This window comes from Phycodurus eques, chromosome 5 (genome assembly GCF_024500275.1).
Source record: "Phycodurus eques isolate BA_2022a chromosome 5, UOR_Pequ_1.1, whole genome shotgun sequence".
Taxonomy (NCBI): domain Eukaryota; kingdom Metazoa; phylum Chordata; class Actinopteri; order Syngnathiformes; family Syngnathidae; genus Phycodurus; species Phycodurus eques.
The window spans coordinates 17,811,373-17,831,131 of record NC_084529.1 but is presented as its reverse complement, the minus strand read 5'-3'; the positions used below and the strand labels follow the sequence as shown (position 1 = coordinate 17,831,131).

The window sequence follows — 19,759 nt, the reverse complement described above, 5'->3', positions numbered from 1 at the left end:
GAATGATTTGAAAAGCACTTATTTGATAATTTGGTGAACTTGCACATTAAATCTTAAATGTATGTTATTTTTATATCTATAAAAATCAGATTTTTCAATGAACGTACATGCTCTATGAATAATTCATCTTCAGTAAACTGTTTGATGTGGGTTCTTGCAAACTTGCAAGCCAATTTAATGTGTTTTCATAAACATCAAACACAATTCAGAGGATTTAATGAACGTGTTTCCATAAAAATTATTATATTATTATTTATTTTCTCAGTAAGCCTTTTGTGTCTTGCATTTATTTGTTTGTGAACAGTTTGTTCATAATGATGAACTGATTTGTACTGACAAACAAACAAAAAATGTTGTGAAAAACATCTTGTGATTTAGTAAAAACGTTCTCCTGTACTACACGAGAGTGGGATCATTGAAGATGTCACTAGAGAATCACAGTCTTGGAATAAAATCTTTCAAAAAGTAGTCACCAGGGACCAAATACAAAGACAGGCCCACAAATAAAAAGAGCTTAAACTATAGCAACCCGCTATCATTTGCAATCAATAACACTTTCAAATAAGCCTTTGTTGATTCCTCCAGTAGTACGTGTGCATGGAGAACATGAGTTATAGCTATAAATTAGACTCTATAAATAACAATGTGGAAAAGTGCCATCACTAAAGACACTGGGGAAAAAACAACGTGAGTCAGTTACATCATCACTTGTCTAAATGTGTTTTAGTGCTTGTGTTTACATGGGGGTGGGGGGCGGGCAAAATGCTTTCATTTTTGGTCGGGCATTAGCATCGGTGTCCACGAGAGGGGTCCTTTTGTGAATCTCACTTGTGTTTCATTCAGTCCTGCTCAGAGCATCTTCCTGTGCTCCCGTCGGCTGCTGACTCCTCGACTTCTGCTCTTCACCGATCTTCTGTGTAGCCTGTTGCCGCTGCCGCCGGCTGCTGGAGGGCCGAGGGAAAGATTTAGTCAAGCACATATTGACAATCGAGACCAATCTGCGCATTTTTCAGCCCTCACGATCAAAGTCAGCAAATGCCTGGTTATCGGATGCACCGAAAAACAGTGATTCTGAAGTATGGGCTCCCTCCCTCCCTCCCTCTAACTGGTATGGGAAAAAAGTTGTCAGTTGTATGTAACTTTTAAGTTCAGTAGCGGGGTACTACTAAGATACCGATTTTTAACATCTTAACCGATTCTTAAATGTGAGAGTCACCGCGCATCTTTCTTCTTCTTTGTATTGTTGGGCGGTCTGGATGCCACGTGCCACCGTGCTGCCTTTAACAGGTCAGTCTTGGTAATACATGGGTGGTCATCTGGATTACAGCAATCTTTCATCTATTGCAGGAGTTATGTTGCAGACCACACCCACAATAGAAGAAGTAGCGACCAAGTGTTTATTTGATTAGTTATCTATATTTTAACGCTTCATGTACATTTTGTAATATCTACACACAGTATATGCATGTGAGGTGCAGATATTATTTTTGTCCACTTGGGGTTGCCATCCTCACATTCTACACTGTAGTAACTGTGACATGTGACCAGCCTTTTAAACATTAAATTGTCACATTTTGCCCCTAAAATGCAAAATGTTGTTGTACTTTTACTGTAATTACCTTATGGATTAAAGGTTTATAACTGCAATTAATACAGAGGTGTCCAAAATCTGCGGCCCACAGCGTATTCTGTTTTTAATTGGCCCGCTGCATATTCTAATACTGAAATTAACCATGGCCCTCATTAAAACGTTACAAGAAGAAATTAAAATGTTGAAAGATAGCACACATTTTTTCAAGAATCAAAATAATATCCCTGTTTTCAACTAAGTATTTTCAAGTAAGGATCTATTTTGTATGAAATCCTACTAAAATTTGAAAAATTAGAGAAACTCACTTTCTGTACATTCCACTTGTGGCCTCTCCCACTGTCCGTTCTCCATACAACGTATGATAGGCATGTGGCGCTGCGTGTAGCCCGCTTGGCACTGGTAGCGCACTTTGGAGTTGACGGCGTAGTGATCTCGGCTGACGCCCATTGGTGAGCCGTGCTCCACCTCCGGGGGCGCTCCGCACCCCGCTGACAGGGAGGACAATGATAGAATCAAACAGGAACTGGTAGATGTCTTAATTTGGATCAGCACTTATTTGAACATTTTCTTACATACACTACTCACAAAAAGATAGGGATATTTGGCTTTCAGTGAAATTTCGGGATGAACCTTGAACATTGAACAGCTGGGTGTCCGTTTAAACATTTAGAGAAGGTCAAATTATAGGTTATAGTGTATTTTAGGTTCATCCTGAAATTTCAGCAGAAAGCTCAAAATCCCTCACTATTTGTGAGTAGCATATTTCCCTAATCAATACCCTCACCCTCCCACAAAGTCGTTTAGCATAATCCTGCCAAGTATCAAACAAACAAGTACCAGGGAGGTTCATCTATCTGTATTGGTACCTACCGGGTTGACTCTTGCATGAGAAGGGAAGGTAGTAGTTGCAGGGAACGTCGTTCCACTGGCCTCCCTCATGCCCAATCATGACCACGCAGTCCTCCCCGGAGTTGAAGTAGTTATCAGGTTGGTTGGGCCTCCAGTTCTCGTATGTCTGGGAGGTCACAAATGTTTGCAAAAAGTGCATATCTGTGAACTCTCGTTCTGAGATTCAATGAAAGTCCTGAATATGAAATGCGATCAACATCCGTTTGTCTTTAAACGCACCAGAGCACTGCTGTCTGTCCAACGGAATTCATTCTGAACGTCTTTGTCATTGAGACCTATCCACTCATAGTCCTGACCTTTGGCTGTGAAGCAGAGAGAGAGATACTTCAGACGCTGAGACAATCGGAGTCCAGTTCTACAAACATAGATTAATGTTTACTCTAGTTTTGATCCTCTTTCTAAACTGTCAGCGCCAACCACTTCCATCTACGGTAAATTTCAATGAGTCTGACATAACATTTTGTTAACTGAAGAGAACCCACTCAAGCACAGGGAGAACACAAGAACGATTTGGTTCAAGTGCGACTTCTTTGTCAAAGCATGGTAAGTTTGAGTTTTGGCACAACACAAACACAGCTCAATCAGAGTTTAAATCCATCTACCGTATATGATTCGCACTTGGCTGGTTGAATGTTGACGTTGCCAAGGTTGAAGTGAACCATAATCAAATGTGTGATGCAAAATAGTCTGAATCAGAATCAGGTATGAACACACCCCTCCGAAAAAGTCACAGCCTGATTTGAACCCAAAGTAACTCTGCTAACCACTCTGCCAATGTGGTGCAGGATAAGACCCACACATCTGAAATCTGCTGAGAAAGGGTATCACTTACAGTTTAGAAACAGCTGCTCCTCTTCAGATCTGATGCTGACCAGGTGGGCATTGAGCTCCTGGCAACGCTGCTCAGCATCTGACCAGGTGTGTCTGTCAGCAAAGTGGAGGTAACAGCTTCCCATGAACTCCAACCAGCCCTCGGGACAACCATGCACAACTGCAGACAATTTAAAAAATTAGGACTTTTTAAGATACATTATCTGTTTTTTGGGGTTTTTTTTTTTGCGCAACACCTCAACCAACATACCCTCTTCTACTTCTGGCTGCTCCACAACAGGAGGGGTTGCCAGTGAAATTGTCGGTGCAGTGGTCGGGCTGATATAGGCAGGGCCTGGAGTCAGAACGATGACCTCCTCCTCCTCGTGCCCTGATGGTCCATTGTAGTCTGGGTAGGTCATGGTAGATCCAGGAGGAAAAGCTATAGAAAGTCCAGCAGTTGACGGCCTGTCACTGCCTGAGATTTGAAGATGGATTCCAGAACCACTTTCCTGGCCGCTTATTTCTATAATGCCACGACCCTCTTCTGGGTGGTGCTCCTGGGGAGAAATGGTAACTTCCTTTATCCTGTCATCTGTTAGAAAGATGATGTCACTGTCCGTCTGTGAAGGTTGGCCAGAGGCGGAGCCACTGCCCGAAACACCAGATGCAAAACCACTTGGAGAGCCACTGGGGTATCCCGTTGTAAAGGGATGATATCCAGACAACTCCTGCTCTCCTGATGGCTGGACTGTTAAGTCAATGCCGCTGTTGTCCGTAAAGGAGATGCCAGAAAATCCACTGATGCCTGACCCAGACAAAGAGCCTGATCCGGACATAGATCCTGATCCAGACATTTCAGCAGATCCGTATAACTCCTGTTCTCCTGATTGCTGAACTGTTAGGTCAATGGCATCATTGTCTGTAAAGATGATGCTAGAAAATCCACTGATGCCAGACCCAGACAAAGAACCTGATCCGGACATAGATCCTGATCCGGACATTACAGTGGAACCATACAACTCCTGCTCTCCTGATTGCTGAACTGTTAGGTCAATGGAACCGTTGTCCGTAAAGGTGATACCAGAAAATCCACTGCCTGACCCAGACATACCTCCTGATCCAGACATGCTTCCTGATCCGGACATAGTTCCTGATCCGGATATACTTCCTGCTCCGGACATACCTGAAGTCCACAAGACTCCGCTATCTAACTCCTGCTCAGTGATGGTTGGGATCAACAGTTCTTTCTCTTTTCTATCCAGTATATTGATCACAATGTCAGCTCCATAGCCACTGTCTCCACTGCCACTGGCAGAACCTGATCCTGATACAACAAAACCAGATCCAGATGCTGATGCACTATAGGAATCTCCCGAGGTGAATATTGTGCTGCCACCCTCTGCTCCTTGTGGATCACCAGAGGCTGAATGGTCTCCTGACAGGATGTCTGTGTGTCCACTGAAGGTGATGTCTAGTCCCGAACCAGAGGCTCCACTCCCGCTGGTGGTGCTGGACTCCCCTGAGATATCCCCACTGGCTGAATGATCGCCTGATCCAGAGGCAGAACCATCAACTGGGACTGGATGTCAAAATGCAGACGAAAATACATTGTCAACTAAATTCAATTATTTTATTTGTTTTAATGAGTAGGTACTTTGCAATGATTCTACAATAAATACACATTCAAGAAGCATTTTATGTGCAATAGATCACAATTGTCTTACCAGTAGGCGCAATTAGCTGAGTTGTGATGTTTGTCTTTTGGATAACCTCTTCTATTTCTGTGATGTTTAGACCTCTTTCAGTGTCATTGTAATCCACAGTAGGTTCAACTAAAATCAAAAAACAAAATACCACATAAAAATAGGAAAGTGGAGTGGCCAAAATAGAAAGCAACATCAAGAGTGAACTAGAGTAGCCTAACAAATAAAAGAACAGACATCTCATGTCACAGTAATAGTCCTACTAGTGGGAGTGGCATGATCAACTGCAACCGTTGTCTTGCTGATGACGTCAACTGTCAGTAACTTGTCGAAAATGGTTTCGCTGTCAGTGTCAGTGGTGGTTTCACTGTCAGTGTCAATGGTTGTTCCGCTGTCAGTTTCAATGGCGGGTCGTTCAGCTGGAAAACGCAGAATCCAATAGGATATTGTGAGTGACATTCAAAGTAAATTTAAGTTAAATCCAAAAGATGAATCCAGCCACACTGTTTCCTACCTTTGAAACAATAGGCGTCGTAGCGGGAGTGCTCATCTGGAAAGCCTGTCTGGTTGGGAAAAGCATAGATGATGTGCACGCCCACCTGGCCTCCCCCACAGTGGGATCTGGGGGTTGTGATGGGATATCGGACACTGCGGTCCATCAGCCACCCAGGGCGGCACTTGTCAAGGCCTTGGTTCCATGCGGCGTACAGCTGCCCTGTTGTGGCCAGTGTGCTGTTGAGTTTCTCACAGTGCAGCACGGCCTCCTCGAAGGAGAAGCTGTCATAATCGCTGGTGAAGAAGACTTCACCTTGGAGAGGAACAGAATCATTGAGGAGTTCAAATGCATGATGCTAAGACCTAGATTTAGTGTTGACGGCACATATGAATTCAGTTATTAAGTGTGACCTGCTCCTGACCTTGCAGATGTTCGACATAACAAAATACATCATAACGTTCTGTGTCTGGCCTCAGACCGTAGGATCGGACTCCTGGTAGGTGCAGCAGGTTACCAGCACAATTATCTCGGGGGGAGACGATGGGATACCTGCGCATAAGAGTTTTTATTTATTTATTTTATTATTAATAGTTGTAAAACGTCTGCATTAATCATACCACTAACATACCTAACGCTCTGGTCACCTAGCCAACCAGCGTCACACTGGTGCAGGCCTTTTTCAAAGGCCGCCTGCAGCTGCAAAGGGCTGGCGATGACTGCTCCAATACTTTTGCAGACCTCTTGGGCCTCCAGAAAGGTTAGCGTGTACCGACCACTAATAGGTCGGTAGTGGAACACCACACCTATTGAGCATGGGGGGGGGAAAAACAGAAAATTTGGTTTTAAGGCACTCTGGCTTCAATGTTATGGTCACCTCCTTATATCTTAAGCATTTGTAATGCACTAGCTGACGTTTTGTTAGAGAAAAAAAAAAACGAGTTTTCAAGTTTACCGGTGCGAGCCATGGTGGCGTCTGTAAAAGGAGGTGAGATAGGCTTGGTGAGAATGTCCACACCGCCATGCTTGATCTCCTGACCCCCAAGGGGGCTTGTGAGGCCTGGATAAACTCCAGGTGCTGGGGTTATGCTCATGATGTCTGGGAAAGGAGTGATCCTCCCGGGAACTGCACCTTCATCGTCACTGCCTGTTAATATGACAATATTGGTTGGGCAGTGTTTCCCAATCTTCACTGAGGCAAGGCACACATTTTACATTTAAAAACAAAATGTAGCACAAAAACAAACAAAAATTTTACAAAACATATACATGCTGAAATAATGATGATCTTGTCTCAATTTACTCACAAATTGACTTACTCAGTGTGAAATCTGGGCCAGTTGAACACAAAGCTATCATTCTACTGTACTAATGGCACCAGGTAGATTCACAGGTTAACTGTACTATCTAACATCTAGTGGAAGAACATTTAATTGTTGTGCCTCTTAGTATGTGTCGCTGGCATAGCTTGATGAAGAAGGACACATTATTTGTAGAAAATGTCAAGACCAATTAGGTGAAACAGAATAACTATGTTTCAGAATCACTGGGTTAGGTATTCTTTAATTACTGAGTTGATATTGTTTTCACTCAAAATCACGTGAGACATAGTCTAGTCATAGACAGAAGAGATTGGGAAGGTTGTTCTTTAGCAGTTGAGGTTTTGGGTTCCTTGCATCAGGGCACCCTAGAAGTGCTACAGTTCTGCAATTGTAGTCCTGCTCTTAAACCTACATCCTACATTCTGTCCTTCAACAATGAGGCATTTTCACCCTTGTTGAGGTTGAGCACTTACCTTGGAAGCAGATAGCATCATAATGAGAGCTCGGGATGGGGTATCCCGTCTGGTTGGGGAACAGGTAGACTGTTCTAACTCCCAGGAGCCCGCCTCCACACTGAGGTCTGGCAATGTTGATGGGGTAACGTACGCTCCTGTCTCCCAACCAACCGGCATTACACACATCCATACCACCCTTCCAGGCCAGGTAAAGCTCTCCGGTGGTGGCGAGCCTGGCGCCCAGTTTGGTGCACTGATCCTCAGCTTCGTCGAAGGTGAACTTCTCTACCGACATGGAGTAGAAGACTCTGCCTAGGAGGAGAAACACAGTCAGTGGAATGTCTCATGATATGTTAGTATTTCAGTCAATACATTTTATGAAATTTAGGGCTGAGCAGTTTGTATCCTGTTGATCAGTGTACCTGCCATCTTCTCTGCAAAACAGTACACGTCGTAAGTCTCATTTACGTCTCTCACGCCATAGGTTCTCACACCAGGAAAGTTTTCCTTGTCTCCGTAGCATTCCTCCCGCGGCTCATGGATGGGGTACCTTAATAAGGCCAGTAAACATGGGAATCAGTACCTGGACTCTGAGATTGGAAGAGGCAGAATATATGACAAAAAGTTGCCATGTTTTCCAGCTAATTAAGAATTTGTATCATACCCTGTAATGTAGTAGTAAACCAACGACATTCTTTTACATTGTCACAGTAAACACTAACATCCACAAGTGCCTAGTGAACAAGAATAGCACAAGTCCATTCTCTATTTACCACGGATGGATGAATACTACCTAACAGTCTGATCAGACAGCCAGCCGGCATCACATTGGTGGTATCCATCATCGTAGGCGGCCTGCAGTTGGGCTGGGGTGGCGATGGTGGCACTGTTTTGGATGCAAGCTGCCTTGGCCTTCTCAAAGTTAAGGGTGTACCGGGTGGTGATGGCTCGGTAGTGGAATACAATACCTGTAAATCAGACATAAAGACGGTGATGGGAATATGTTTACACAACATGCATCTTCAATTCATTGTTTGTGGGCACCTGACAAGTCATGTTTCCACCATGATGTACAGTTTAGAACCCTGATCCTATGTAATGTCTACCTGTTCCCCATCCAGACAGGATACCCCTTACCGGTCTCACAATACAATGTCATAGCAAAGTCGTCTAACTCCCTGTTTGTGGCTACCTACTCCAGCATCACCGGGTGTACACCAAGACGTTACAAGACCACCAGTGAGACATAGTGCCCCTAGCTTGTCCTAAGTCTGCCTTGAGGTCTCATCCCTGCCGGACATGCCCCAAACACCTCAGAGGCTTGGCATCCAGGAGGCACGCGGAAAATATGTCAAGCCACCTCAACTGGCTCTTGTCAATGAATATCTATAAGAGCTTAGGGTTCACGCTCACTATCTCATTAGGGTTAGAGTGACCCCGGATGCCCTGTGAAAGAAAATCATTTTATCCATGATCTTCTTCTTCTGGGCCATACCCAAAGCTAATAACTAAAGGTAAGGGTGGAAACATAGACCGACCATTAAGTTTAGAGCTCTGCTGTGTGAATCAGCTCGGTTTTCACTGTGACATTTTTGTCACAGTGACTGCCTCCGTGAACCAAGATACTTGAATATCTATCTACACCTGAGACAAGACTTTGCTCCCAACCAAGAGGAAACAACCCACCTTTTTCCTCCTGAGAACCACCACCTCAGATTTAGAGGTGTCGAGTCTCATCGCGACTGCCTCACACTCACCTTTTACCAGTCTTGACAACTGAACACAAAAACACTAGCATCTGTACTGAACCCAACCAAACTGTACCGATAGATGGAAACAGGCACAGTCCAAATTCAAATGAACAATAGTGTGTGCATGGCATACCTTGAACCTGGATGTCCACGGTGTCGTAGTTGTCCTCGATGCCGTGCATCACCTCACAGCGGTAGGTGCCCGAGTCTTTGGACCTCAGCTCCGTTATCTCCAGGCTGGCATCTGTGGACACCAGCGGGTAGTTGACCATTGTTACTCTGTCCAGGTACTCCGTCTCCACGTGGACATTCCCCTCCGACACCACCAGGATAGTGGTAACGTTCTCCTTAGTGACAAAGCTCCATTTGATGCGGTGGGAGAGCGGGGCTGTGGTCGGTGCAGCAGGGTCTCTGGCGGTGTTGTCCTGGAAATAGCAGGGCACCACCACCTTGCCACCCAGCAGGGGGCGGAGAGGCACCTCCATGGGGATGCTGACACGCAGTGTGCCATCCAAGCCTGCGTGAAAGACAGCTCCACTGTAATTTGCTTGTGTAGGGACTAACGTTTGGACAAAGTATTGATATCAAAATGAATCATAACAGTAACGCTACAGTATTGACACACCAGCATCAAATATCGACATTGTTGAAAAGTACAGAGGATCCTTCGTCTACGACTGAGTTTTAGTCCTTTGGGGGTGACATAACCTCATTTTGTCCATAAATTGGAGCATACTGTATTCTATTGCTAATCTGTGGTAATGCAGCAGTAAAGATATAATTACAGTAAATATTTGCATGAAAAACACTTCTCGGCCACCCATGAAAAACCTTCAAATGAAAAACAATAAGTACACAAGTAACTTCTTCACTCTTCTTGAACCACTTGATTCCATATTCTTGTACCACTGCTCTAATTCATAGCATGCCATTGGTAATCTCAAAACCACTTATGTTGATACCGTCGTGAGCCGAGAACGGCTGTATTTGAAGTTGCGCCTAACAGTTAACTCAATGTTATTATGCCAACTGTTCTAATTTGAAGAAGCTGTGATGCTATTGTTAAAGTTGGCAAAATATTGTGACGTTATTTTATGGGACAAATGCGCTACTATCTCTTGAACAGTGAACAATTTGTTAGCTAAATTGATATTGTGGAAAATTGTACAGGGATCCTTGGTTCATGATGAAATTCCTACAGTGGCATAGCAGTAAAGTCATAATTACAGTAAATATTTGTATGAATAATAGTTCTACGAATAAAGAAAAATAGAAATTCAACATATTTACACAGCATGTTGTACGTTTTCTTCCAATATATCACACAGTAGCTGTACTGTGATGTTATCGTTAGCATTGGCAAAATGTTGTAGTTAGTATCGTACAGGACTCGCGCACTACAAACTGGTGAACAATTTGTTAGCTAAATTGAAATATGGAAAAATTGTACATCTCGGGTGCACGTATGGCAACCTGCTTTAATTGTCTGGTTTGTAATGTTAGCACTAATGCTAAAGCAAAAAACTATTGTAATTGTTCTAGCATTCTAGACAACAAAGCGCTATTTAGTAGTAGTAGTTAAGTTTTATCTTTGTTTTTGTACAGATGGTTGCGTTTTATAGTTTTTTGTCATGTAAGTTTTACTAGATTACAGCGTTTTGTCTAAACTAAAATAATATAAGACAATAATATGGGATGATCGTATTTTGGACGGTTTTACATGTCAGTCACTATTTTTGACCCCACTGAGTGGTTGTGATTGGCCAGCATCATCTTTGTTTTATATGGATACAGCACATTAAACACATTGCATTTCAAGTAAAGGAAAGTGAGTGCACTGAACGTACCGTCATGGTGTCGAAATGATGTTGTTGCCAAGATGAAGGGCAAAGACACACACAGCAGAAGCAGAGAAGTCATCGTTACCTAAAGAAAAAATGTATTTTTTTTCATTTAAAAACACTTAAAAAAAAAACAATTTCGGTACTTTCTGGATTGTATTTTCCCTCTCATTTTTAAACATTTTCTTTTATTTTTCTGTTTTATAAAACATTTTTTTCCCTATTATTTATGTACTTTCTGGCCTATAATTATTTTCCCATTATTTTGGTACTTTCTTGCATATGCAGATATGTAAAAAAAAAAAAAACATTATTCTCAAATATTTCTGAACTTTCTAGCTTAATTTTATTTCCCCCCAAAATGTCTGTATTTTCTATCATATATTTTTTCTAGTATTTCTGTATTATCTGGAATTTATAACCAATTTAAAAAATATTTCTGTGGCTCTAAAAATTGATATTTATTATTATTTATATTTTATTAGAATGTATCTAAAAATTCTAAAATTGCTCAGTTTTCTGTAATATGTTTTTTTTTTTTTTAACAATCTTTAGTGTTAATGTTCAAACTGTGTTAATGTTATAGCGGCATGCAATAATGTAAAAAGTTTGAGACACATTGCTCTATCATTTATTTAGACCAAATACATCAAAATCTCCAATTTGTGTGGACAAAGCATGATGTGTTGAAATGAATGAGTGGCTTTATTCGGCTCCTGTACGTTCCCACCTGCGGTTCTTCAGGATATGCGCACGTTTGCTCGGCCTGTCGGAATGGAAATATGACATCATTTGGAAGGGCTAAAGACCAAAAGGAACAGTGTTGCCGCCAGGGCACAGGAAATGTCTTAAGTGCCTCAAATAAATTGAGACTAGACGAATGATTCATTGCGCTTAAATGCATTTGCAGCAGTACGCATATTAGATGGGGAACTTTTTGTCTCACCTTTTAAGGGAAAACAGGGAAGTAATTGAATCTGGGACTACCATACTACAGGCATTTACCATTTAGTTATGGCAGGCTTTTTATGCCGAGGATTATCATTTGCAGGTGTTGAAAACTATTTGGACAAGAAATTAATACGTCACTTTCCAAATACTTTTGTATATTATTGCATATTGTTTAGTTCTGGAGGATGGCCTTCTTTCCACATGGTAAATAAGACTTTTAAAGCAATTATTTTTTTAAAAAAAGGCTCACACATATATATATATAAATAAATATATATTATTATATATATTATTATTATTATATTTAAATTATTATTTTCTGTTTTTTCCCCCAAAAATATTTCTGCAGTTTCTGGATTATATATTTTTATCTAAAATTTTGGTAGTTGTGGCCTATACTCAAAAAAGAATAAAAAAATACTTCTATACTTTCCGATTTCTATTTTCTAATATTTCTCTACTTTCTGACCTGTAAATGTTTTTTTTCCATTAGTATAAGTTTATTTTTATTTTGTAAATGACCTATTCATACTTTGAGTAATAATTAATAAACATTTTTTTAAGGAAAAAAAAAAACATCATTTCTATAAAACAGTTGTCATCTCATTAACTCATCATAATTGAAAATTTCCCCCCTTAATATTTGTGTGCTTTCTGGACTATACATATTTTTCCCACGTTTTTTTTTTTTTTTTTTTCTTTTAACTTTCTGGCGTATGTTTTTTTTTAACCTGTTCTTTGTGTACTATAAAAAACTATTCCCCCCCCCCCCCCCCCCCCCCCCCAAAAAAACTTTCTGTACTTTTGGGCGTCTAAAAGATGTTTCCCCTGAATATTTATGTAGTTTTTGGCTTCGACATATAATTATTACTACTTCCATTAATAATTAACTAACTGATTTTCTCAATTAATAGAAGTCTTTTTTCTCTCTCCAAGAAAACCGTGTCATCTCTTGCGAATAAATTCATTGTAATTGAACTTTTTTTTCTTCCCCCTCGTAACAAAGACTCCGGCGTTCAGAGACAAGTGGCCAGTGTGATGCCGACACCTACAAATTGTGACCACAGGAGGGCGCTCGGCATTAAATCGCTCTCAGTTGGAGTGACGCAGCAGGAAAATTCTAAACTGGCAAAGAATGAATATATGTATGTGTGTGTGCAGGCCATTAACACTGTCAAACAGTACACACTAGACACAGTATCGACAATACTGCTGTCTCAGCATGAAAAATATTACACAGTGTGTTCAGAATAGACCCAAATGGATGCACATGATGTCACCTTTTCTTTTTACACCTCACTATTTTTGCATGGTCGCCCTCTTTAAATATTGTTTGAAGTTTTTTTTTTTTCCTTTTTCTTTTTTCTTTGAACCCTTACATAATGTTAATTTTCCATGCACACAGAGTATGTTTCAGGTCAATGTGAATATACTCATAATTGTCTATATCTAATTATGAGCAGCAGGTCTTTTCAAAATGTATTTTTAGCCTGCCTGACATGAACAAATGGATGATTAATACTTAATCTATGTTTCATACAAAATGGAAAGTATATATATTTTTGGTTTTAAAGTACCCATTTTGAGAACCTGTGCAAATGTGATGGAAAAAGTTTAAACTCCCCCATGAACACCACCCCCACTGTTCCATAAAAAACACACAATTTGGACTCTTTCACTGTTTCGAGATTCCCCCTTGACACTTCAACAGTGGCCACACTTCTACAGAAGCTGAAACCACAAGGGGGGCGCAAATGACACAAATGCCTCCAGAAAAGCTGCCCTGTGCTGCCTCGCATATTGAACATACCAGAAAGCGCCAGACCAACAGGTGCATGTTTCTGAGGGAACCTGAGCAAATTTGGTGGAAACACAAACACTCGCAAGCTCCCACTTGAACTCTGTTAGAACTGGACCGTAAAAATATCAACATTTATGGAAAGTACAATTTCAAGATTCCCATACTTACCTTTGATTTTGACACACTGGTATTTTAGTAGAAACGAGTCAAATTTGACACAGAATAGCTTCAGTGAGTTGATGTATTTTGGGTCACTTTGTGAAAACTCATCAACTGTCAGAGTGAAAGAATGGCATTTAGGGCTATTTTTATAACTGTCAAATGTCAAAACAGGTTAAATTTAACACGAACAGTACGTATGTAAGAGTTAAACCTTATATGGCCGACAACGACATTTTCAAATAGTTTCCAACAAGGCGCAGTGTGTTTCCGTTTTTTCCCCAGAGTGAGAGTGCACAAGAGAACCAAAGAGGTCTCTCCAATAATAAACACAAAGTCAACATGTCGTGCTACTGGCTTAAAAGGCTCATTAGGTGGTGGGGGTGGGGGGTGGGGGGTGGGGTAGGGGGTGGCGGCGGGGAAGGACAACGTTCCCATTTTAGTCACCGGAATAACGTATTTCCTGCAAAAAGTGTCAGGGAAGGTTATACCGTACACTCAACTGCAGATTGGAGAACTGGAATTGCACTTGCATGTTTTTGGAATAATATGAAACAATGTGACTGGTATACAACAGTTTATGTCAAGTGAAAGTGTGCTCAACTTTATTTTTTGGGCTGAAAACTAAATCAAAAGGTACTATCCACAGAACATAGTGCAGGGACACGTTCAATTAATCTGAAACAGTAGGGTGCTGCTGTTTTGGTTCGCAATTGAGTTCAACTGGGCTCAGCAGTTAACTCTTTAAATAATGCTCACATGTGAACGAGATAATCTAAATTATTGTTTATTTGATCCTAATATGAAACGGAAGACATCTCCTGGAGGGTGGTGTTTGTTTTTTCCAAAGCGGATGATATCATTGTCATAGTCGTGTAGTATTAATGCCGAGCTGAAAATTGGGAGGAAAAAGTGGAAAAGTTGTAATTTTGTGAGTTGAAAAAAAAGGCTTTTTGTAACAAACATTTCAGAATTAAAATATGTTTTGGTCCTTGTTCTAATTCTTCTAATATAACAACTTCATCGATTAATGCAACAAATATTTTGTCAATAAATTAAGGTTTTATTCTTGTAATAATTCAAAATTGAATAGAAAAAATATAACAAATAAAATCAATGAATAATAAATATATATGTAATAAATAAATAACATGCATTATATATATATATATATATATATATATATATATATATAAAACCGTTTGCTTTTTTTCTTTCAGACAACCTAGATGATACTGAGGAGGATCCAAACTATAAAACTGAAGAGAATGACAGTACTTCACTTAAGGATAAAAGTGCACACAATATGTTCCAATATGAATATCCAGAATGATCTATGCCCAAAATGGGAAACTATGAGGAAAACAACCATTTATGTAAAATAACAAACAAACAAACCACACACAAAAAAAAAATCTCCAGAAGAAATAATCATAGCCATGTAAATTACCAAAGATATGCATTTCCCAGATTGTAGTGCAGCTGTAAAACTTTTAACAACACTGAAGCGTAAATTCAGAGATGAGTCTCTAAATACATTATACATGTTTGAAGATCATTTCTGAAAACGTGTGCAAAGACTGAGAACTATGTAATACTGAATTATGGAGACCAAAAGTTTCACCATTTCAGTTTTTTAGATTTTTTTTGGGCATGGCTAAAACGGAGCCTAGTGATGCACTTTGGCCTCTGGGCATGAGTCCCGTTAACGAGCTATGCCCACACCCCGAAAATGCATCTTCCCTTCAGATAGTTCGTTGGCATTGCTGCTGTAGAGCGCCTCGTTGTCGACCGTGAGTGCACGCGTGTCACGGAGGGAAGGCGGTAGAGCGAGGTAAAAAAACCAATTCAAAAAGTCAGATGTGACAGGCAGCGTGTGGACAGGGGCTTTGCGCTGGCATGGCTGCTTTAGAGTGCCTCGTTGTCACGGCTCGGAATAGCCACGTGCTGACCCGCTGGGTTATATTCCAGCCGCTGGAGGCTTTAAGTGGATATACAGCATTTTGTGGCTCAAATATGTAGTTATGTTTTGGCAAAAGAAAGATGCTGGGCAAAGTAGCATCAATTTGTAGCAGCCATATTTGATTGACAGGCCACAGCTGAACGGGGTGTGGTTTCAGTGCATACCACGGACACGCCCACCATGTATGAGAGTGCATTTGGAAGCCTTATTTTAGATTGGTTTCAATCATTCCAAATTGGCAGGGTTGATAACAACACTCTTCTCTGTGGCATGTCGAATTTAAAAATGTAGAACTCCAGACATTTTCAGGGACTTTAAATCACTCTCCTGATAAAATGTCCCAAAATTATCCCCCTCTAGTTCTCAGTGGCTCAAGTAAAAACGACTTTTTTTCATTGAAGCTCATCAAGAATCATTGCCTCTAAATGGAGCGTCTCTCCACAGTGTGTTCATTCATTTGAGTGTGGGCGGGTGGGGGCCGGGGAGCGGTGGGGGTGCTGCTCCCTTTTCGGTCCCTGTGGTATGTTCCGCTTGCAGTCGAGGTGACGGGCAATGAGGCCTTGGTTTGTTCCTGCTACGGACAGGGGCAGGGCTTTTTGGGAGGGGTGCAACCCTGCCAAGGTAAACACAAGGGGTGGGCAACCCCCCCAAAAGCCCACTAGAGTCTCTCATTGGCAGAACAGAGAGGACATTGATATGAACACACACAGTGCAACACACTCAGAGGGGACGTGTGGCAACGTGCGTCTGATACTAGGAAATATATGTGTGTGTGTTTACTGTAAGGCTTATGTTTGAGAACACACACGCTCTTGTACAGTGAAAAAAAAAAACATCACAGGTGGTAAAAGGTGCATTCGCAGCACATATTCCACATTCTCACGTCGCATACGCGGCTACTGTAGTGTGTTAGAAATACACAAGTTGTGACAGCCCATCACTCATATTTAGTGATTTGCGGTACAAAATACCCCCTTTTTAAAATGAATGAATTTATTTTTTCTTTCATTCAGCCAACATCTGCCAATTGGAATTCACAATGGGAGCCCAGGGAGCCCGACGTCGCTATAGTAACAGGACGTCGCCTCCGAGGAGAAAGGCGGAAAAAGAAATCGCTCCCGGACTGCTAAAGGTGCCACCGCTCTGATTCAGAAATAAATAATAATAATAATTAAAAAAAACATGTTTTCAGATGCAGTTAGAGGCTCACAATAGGGAAAAGTCATCAGTGTTTCTTTTTAACATTGAAAACCGTTTTTTTTTCTTTCTGTTTTCATGTAGGAAATAACAATGACTCAATAATTGTTACAAAAACCAGGATGTAACCAAAGAGAGAAAAAGTCAAAAAGTCCGCATCACCAACATCTAATCCAGGCAGACCAGCAAAAGTAAGAATAAAAATGAAGATATTAAGTAAATAACCAACAATAAGACGTGTTAATAACTGGAATGAGAGGACAGTGGTGCCTTGAGACACAGCTTTAATTTGTTCCTTGCCCACGCTCGGATCTCAAAACGTTCGTATCACAAATCATCTTTCCCCATTGAAATAAATGGAAACGCCATTTATGTGTTCCAGCCTCCCAGGAAAAAAAACTATTTTGTAACGTTTTTATGTTTATGTTAATGATTTAATGAGAAGAGCAGCATTCTATAATATGATACTTTTTAAAATCATAAGTAATGTCATTATGAAATAGAATTAAAAATAATTAAATATATTTTTTTACACTTTCTATCTTTACATCTTACATATCGATCTTTCTATCTTTTTTTTTTTACACTTTCTCTAATTATATCTGCCAAACTCCAAACTCAAGTTTGCGCTCGCAGGTCAACGCAAGAAATCGTCCGATCGACGGCCCGTATCTTGAAAAACTCGCAAGTCACTTGTATCTCAAGGCACTACAATTCTTAGATTGTTTATATTGTGAATTTTGGCTTGTCCCATCAGGTGAATTGGGAGGAGTGTGTGATAATTGTTTAAAAAAAACGATTAAGATGCAGATGTCGAAATGTATGACTATGTTGTTAGTATGTTATTATGTTGTTAGTTAGTACTATGTTGTTAGCGTAAGACAAAAAGTGATTCTAGATCTTGTCAAACAATGTAGCTTTATCAGCCTGGGTCAGGCTTTTTTATTTTATTTTTTTCTGTTTAAGAAAACAAAACGCTTTCTCAATCCTTTGTAATGTGGGTGGTACTGTACATTTTCATTTTGACTATCTCAACCTCCTGACCCAAAAAGTTGTGAATGTTGTTAAGATCTTTTTATAGGGTGAGCGTATCGGTAAAGAAGGGTTAATGAACATAGTTGGAGTCATTTCTCCCTTTAAGGTGGGCAACATTGGACCCTTTGTTAGGCTCTGGGTTCGTGCAAAAAGGTAAAACCTCAGAGGAACTATGATTAAAAAAAAAAAGAAGGGAAAAAAAAAACAAGCCCCACAAATGTGCATGGTATGTCAAAAAAAACAAAACATCTGATCATTGCATCATCAATTGAGTTACTGAAACGGGGCCCGAGTTAGGAAAAAGGTTCATTTGATCACTTTCAATCAATTTCTAAATTCATTACTTTTACCATCAGTTACAATGTGTTGAGAGGACATTTGAACACTTTTATGTTCGAAACGTCCCACACTCAAGAATTTAATTATACCATACAGCTCCATCCAAGAACTCCCATTTGTGCAACAAGAGTCAAATTCCATTAAAGCTTTCTGATTCTCTTCAAGTTATCGCATCAATCAATAGTTGTTCTACTCCCCGGCACCCCTCACGTCCAAAGCGCCCCTCTTGCCAGTATTCCCGAGCGAGTACGTACCGTTGATGCTCCGAAGCTCCCGGTGGCCAGTGACTGCGGGGGCCTGTGGCTCCTGCCTGTGTAGGAGAGCAGAAAGAAGCTTTATTCAAACGCTAGCGCACATTTAGATGTTGGAAAGGAGGAGGGAGGGAGGTTGGCGAGGGAAGGGAGGAAGGAGGGCGAGGAGAAAGATGTGCTCCTTTCCTGCTCAGGCGCTGAGGTCAAGCTCGTGGCCTGTAAGAACTGAAATATATACAAAAGAAATATAGAATAAATCATCATTACTGTGACCTATAACCAATGTTGGGGAGTCACGAATTATGCATAACGATATTTCATAATTTCGTTTAAAAAATGACATGTAATTGTCATCCATTACATTAGTGGGAGAAAATGTGTAATTAAATTGCAGTTGTTTTTGAAAATTTCCAATTTTAGTTACATTTGCAAACTGGCCAGAGAAGCTCCGATTTCTTTCCCATATCCCTTCCTGTTTATAAAGCAGACGCTTGTGATTGGCTCGCTCTGGTCATGTGCCAGTCTGCTGTAGTCTCAAACATGACATGTTTTTCCAAATATTACCTTGAAGCACCACTTTGTGGCGCAATCTGTTTTCTGTGAAGGAGATTTTGAAAAGGTTAAACTCCTAGTTACGCTTTTGAACACGTAAAAGAACATTGACTTTTCAACCGTTGCATGTTTATACGTCAGGACTTTCTTTTCAATTGAGTTGTAAAGGTTATAGGTCACATTGATTGCGTAAAAAGTTGTGTAATGCTTTAGCTTGATCTCATTGTTTTAAATATCAAAAACCTGGCATTGGAACAGGGCTGTCTAGACATTTTGCAGTATATCCACTGTACATGTATTTCCATTATTTACAATGAGAGCTTCGAGGTATTACTCAAGATTTTCGTCTTAAAAGGTCCAACAGGAATGAGAAAAAAAAAACAGTTGTCTGTGTTTGTAGGAGTATGTGCTCACCCCCCCGCATGTGCGCCATTCAGTGTACTCAAATGTTTAAAAAATAAATAAATAAAAGGCGTGTCTCCCACCAAACTCCATTCAGGGGCGTCAATGCGGGCCCTGTGCTCGCCGCCCTCGTGACGCGCACGCACGTAACCCAGAACTTTCAAAGCAAAACATGTCAACAGCCGTTTTTAAACTCTCATTTGCTGCTCATTTGCAGACGTGTTTGTGCGG

General features: G+C 40.7%; 1 protein-coding gene across 2 annotated transcripts; it reads right to left on the bottom strand.

The window, feature by feature from the left end:
- Positions 1-762: 762 nt before the first annotated feature.
- Positions 763-18,638, bottom strand: acanb (aggrecan b). Of its 2 annotated transcripts, none has more exons than XM_061677854.1 (18): positions 18,578-18,638; positions 10,885-10,963; positions 9,171-9,554; positions 8,080-8,254; positions 7,709-7,836; positions 7,305-7,598; positions 6,465-6,656; positions 6,141-6,315; positions 5,934-6,061; positions 5,531-5,824; positions 5,280-5,435; positions 5,038-5,145; positions 3,582-4,892; positions 3,333-3,491; positions 2,720-2,802; positions 2,462-2,606; positions 1,897-2,079; positions 763-944 (listed from the first exon to the last, which is right to left on the bottom strand). In XM_061677854.1, the coding sequence occupies exons 2-18, from the start codon at positions 10,955-10,957 to the stop codon at positions 850-852; spliced, it is 4,083 nt and encodes a 1,360-aa protein (XP_061533838.1). In that variant the 5' UTR covers positions 10,958-10,963; positions 18,578-18,638; the 3' UTR covers positions 763-849. The 2 variants fall into 2 exon arrangements, with proteins under 2 accessions (XP_061533838.1, XP_061533839.1); XM_061677855.1 differs by having other exon boundaries at positions 763-941.
- Between the last annotated feature and the right edge of the window lie 1,121 nt (positions 18,639-19,759).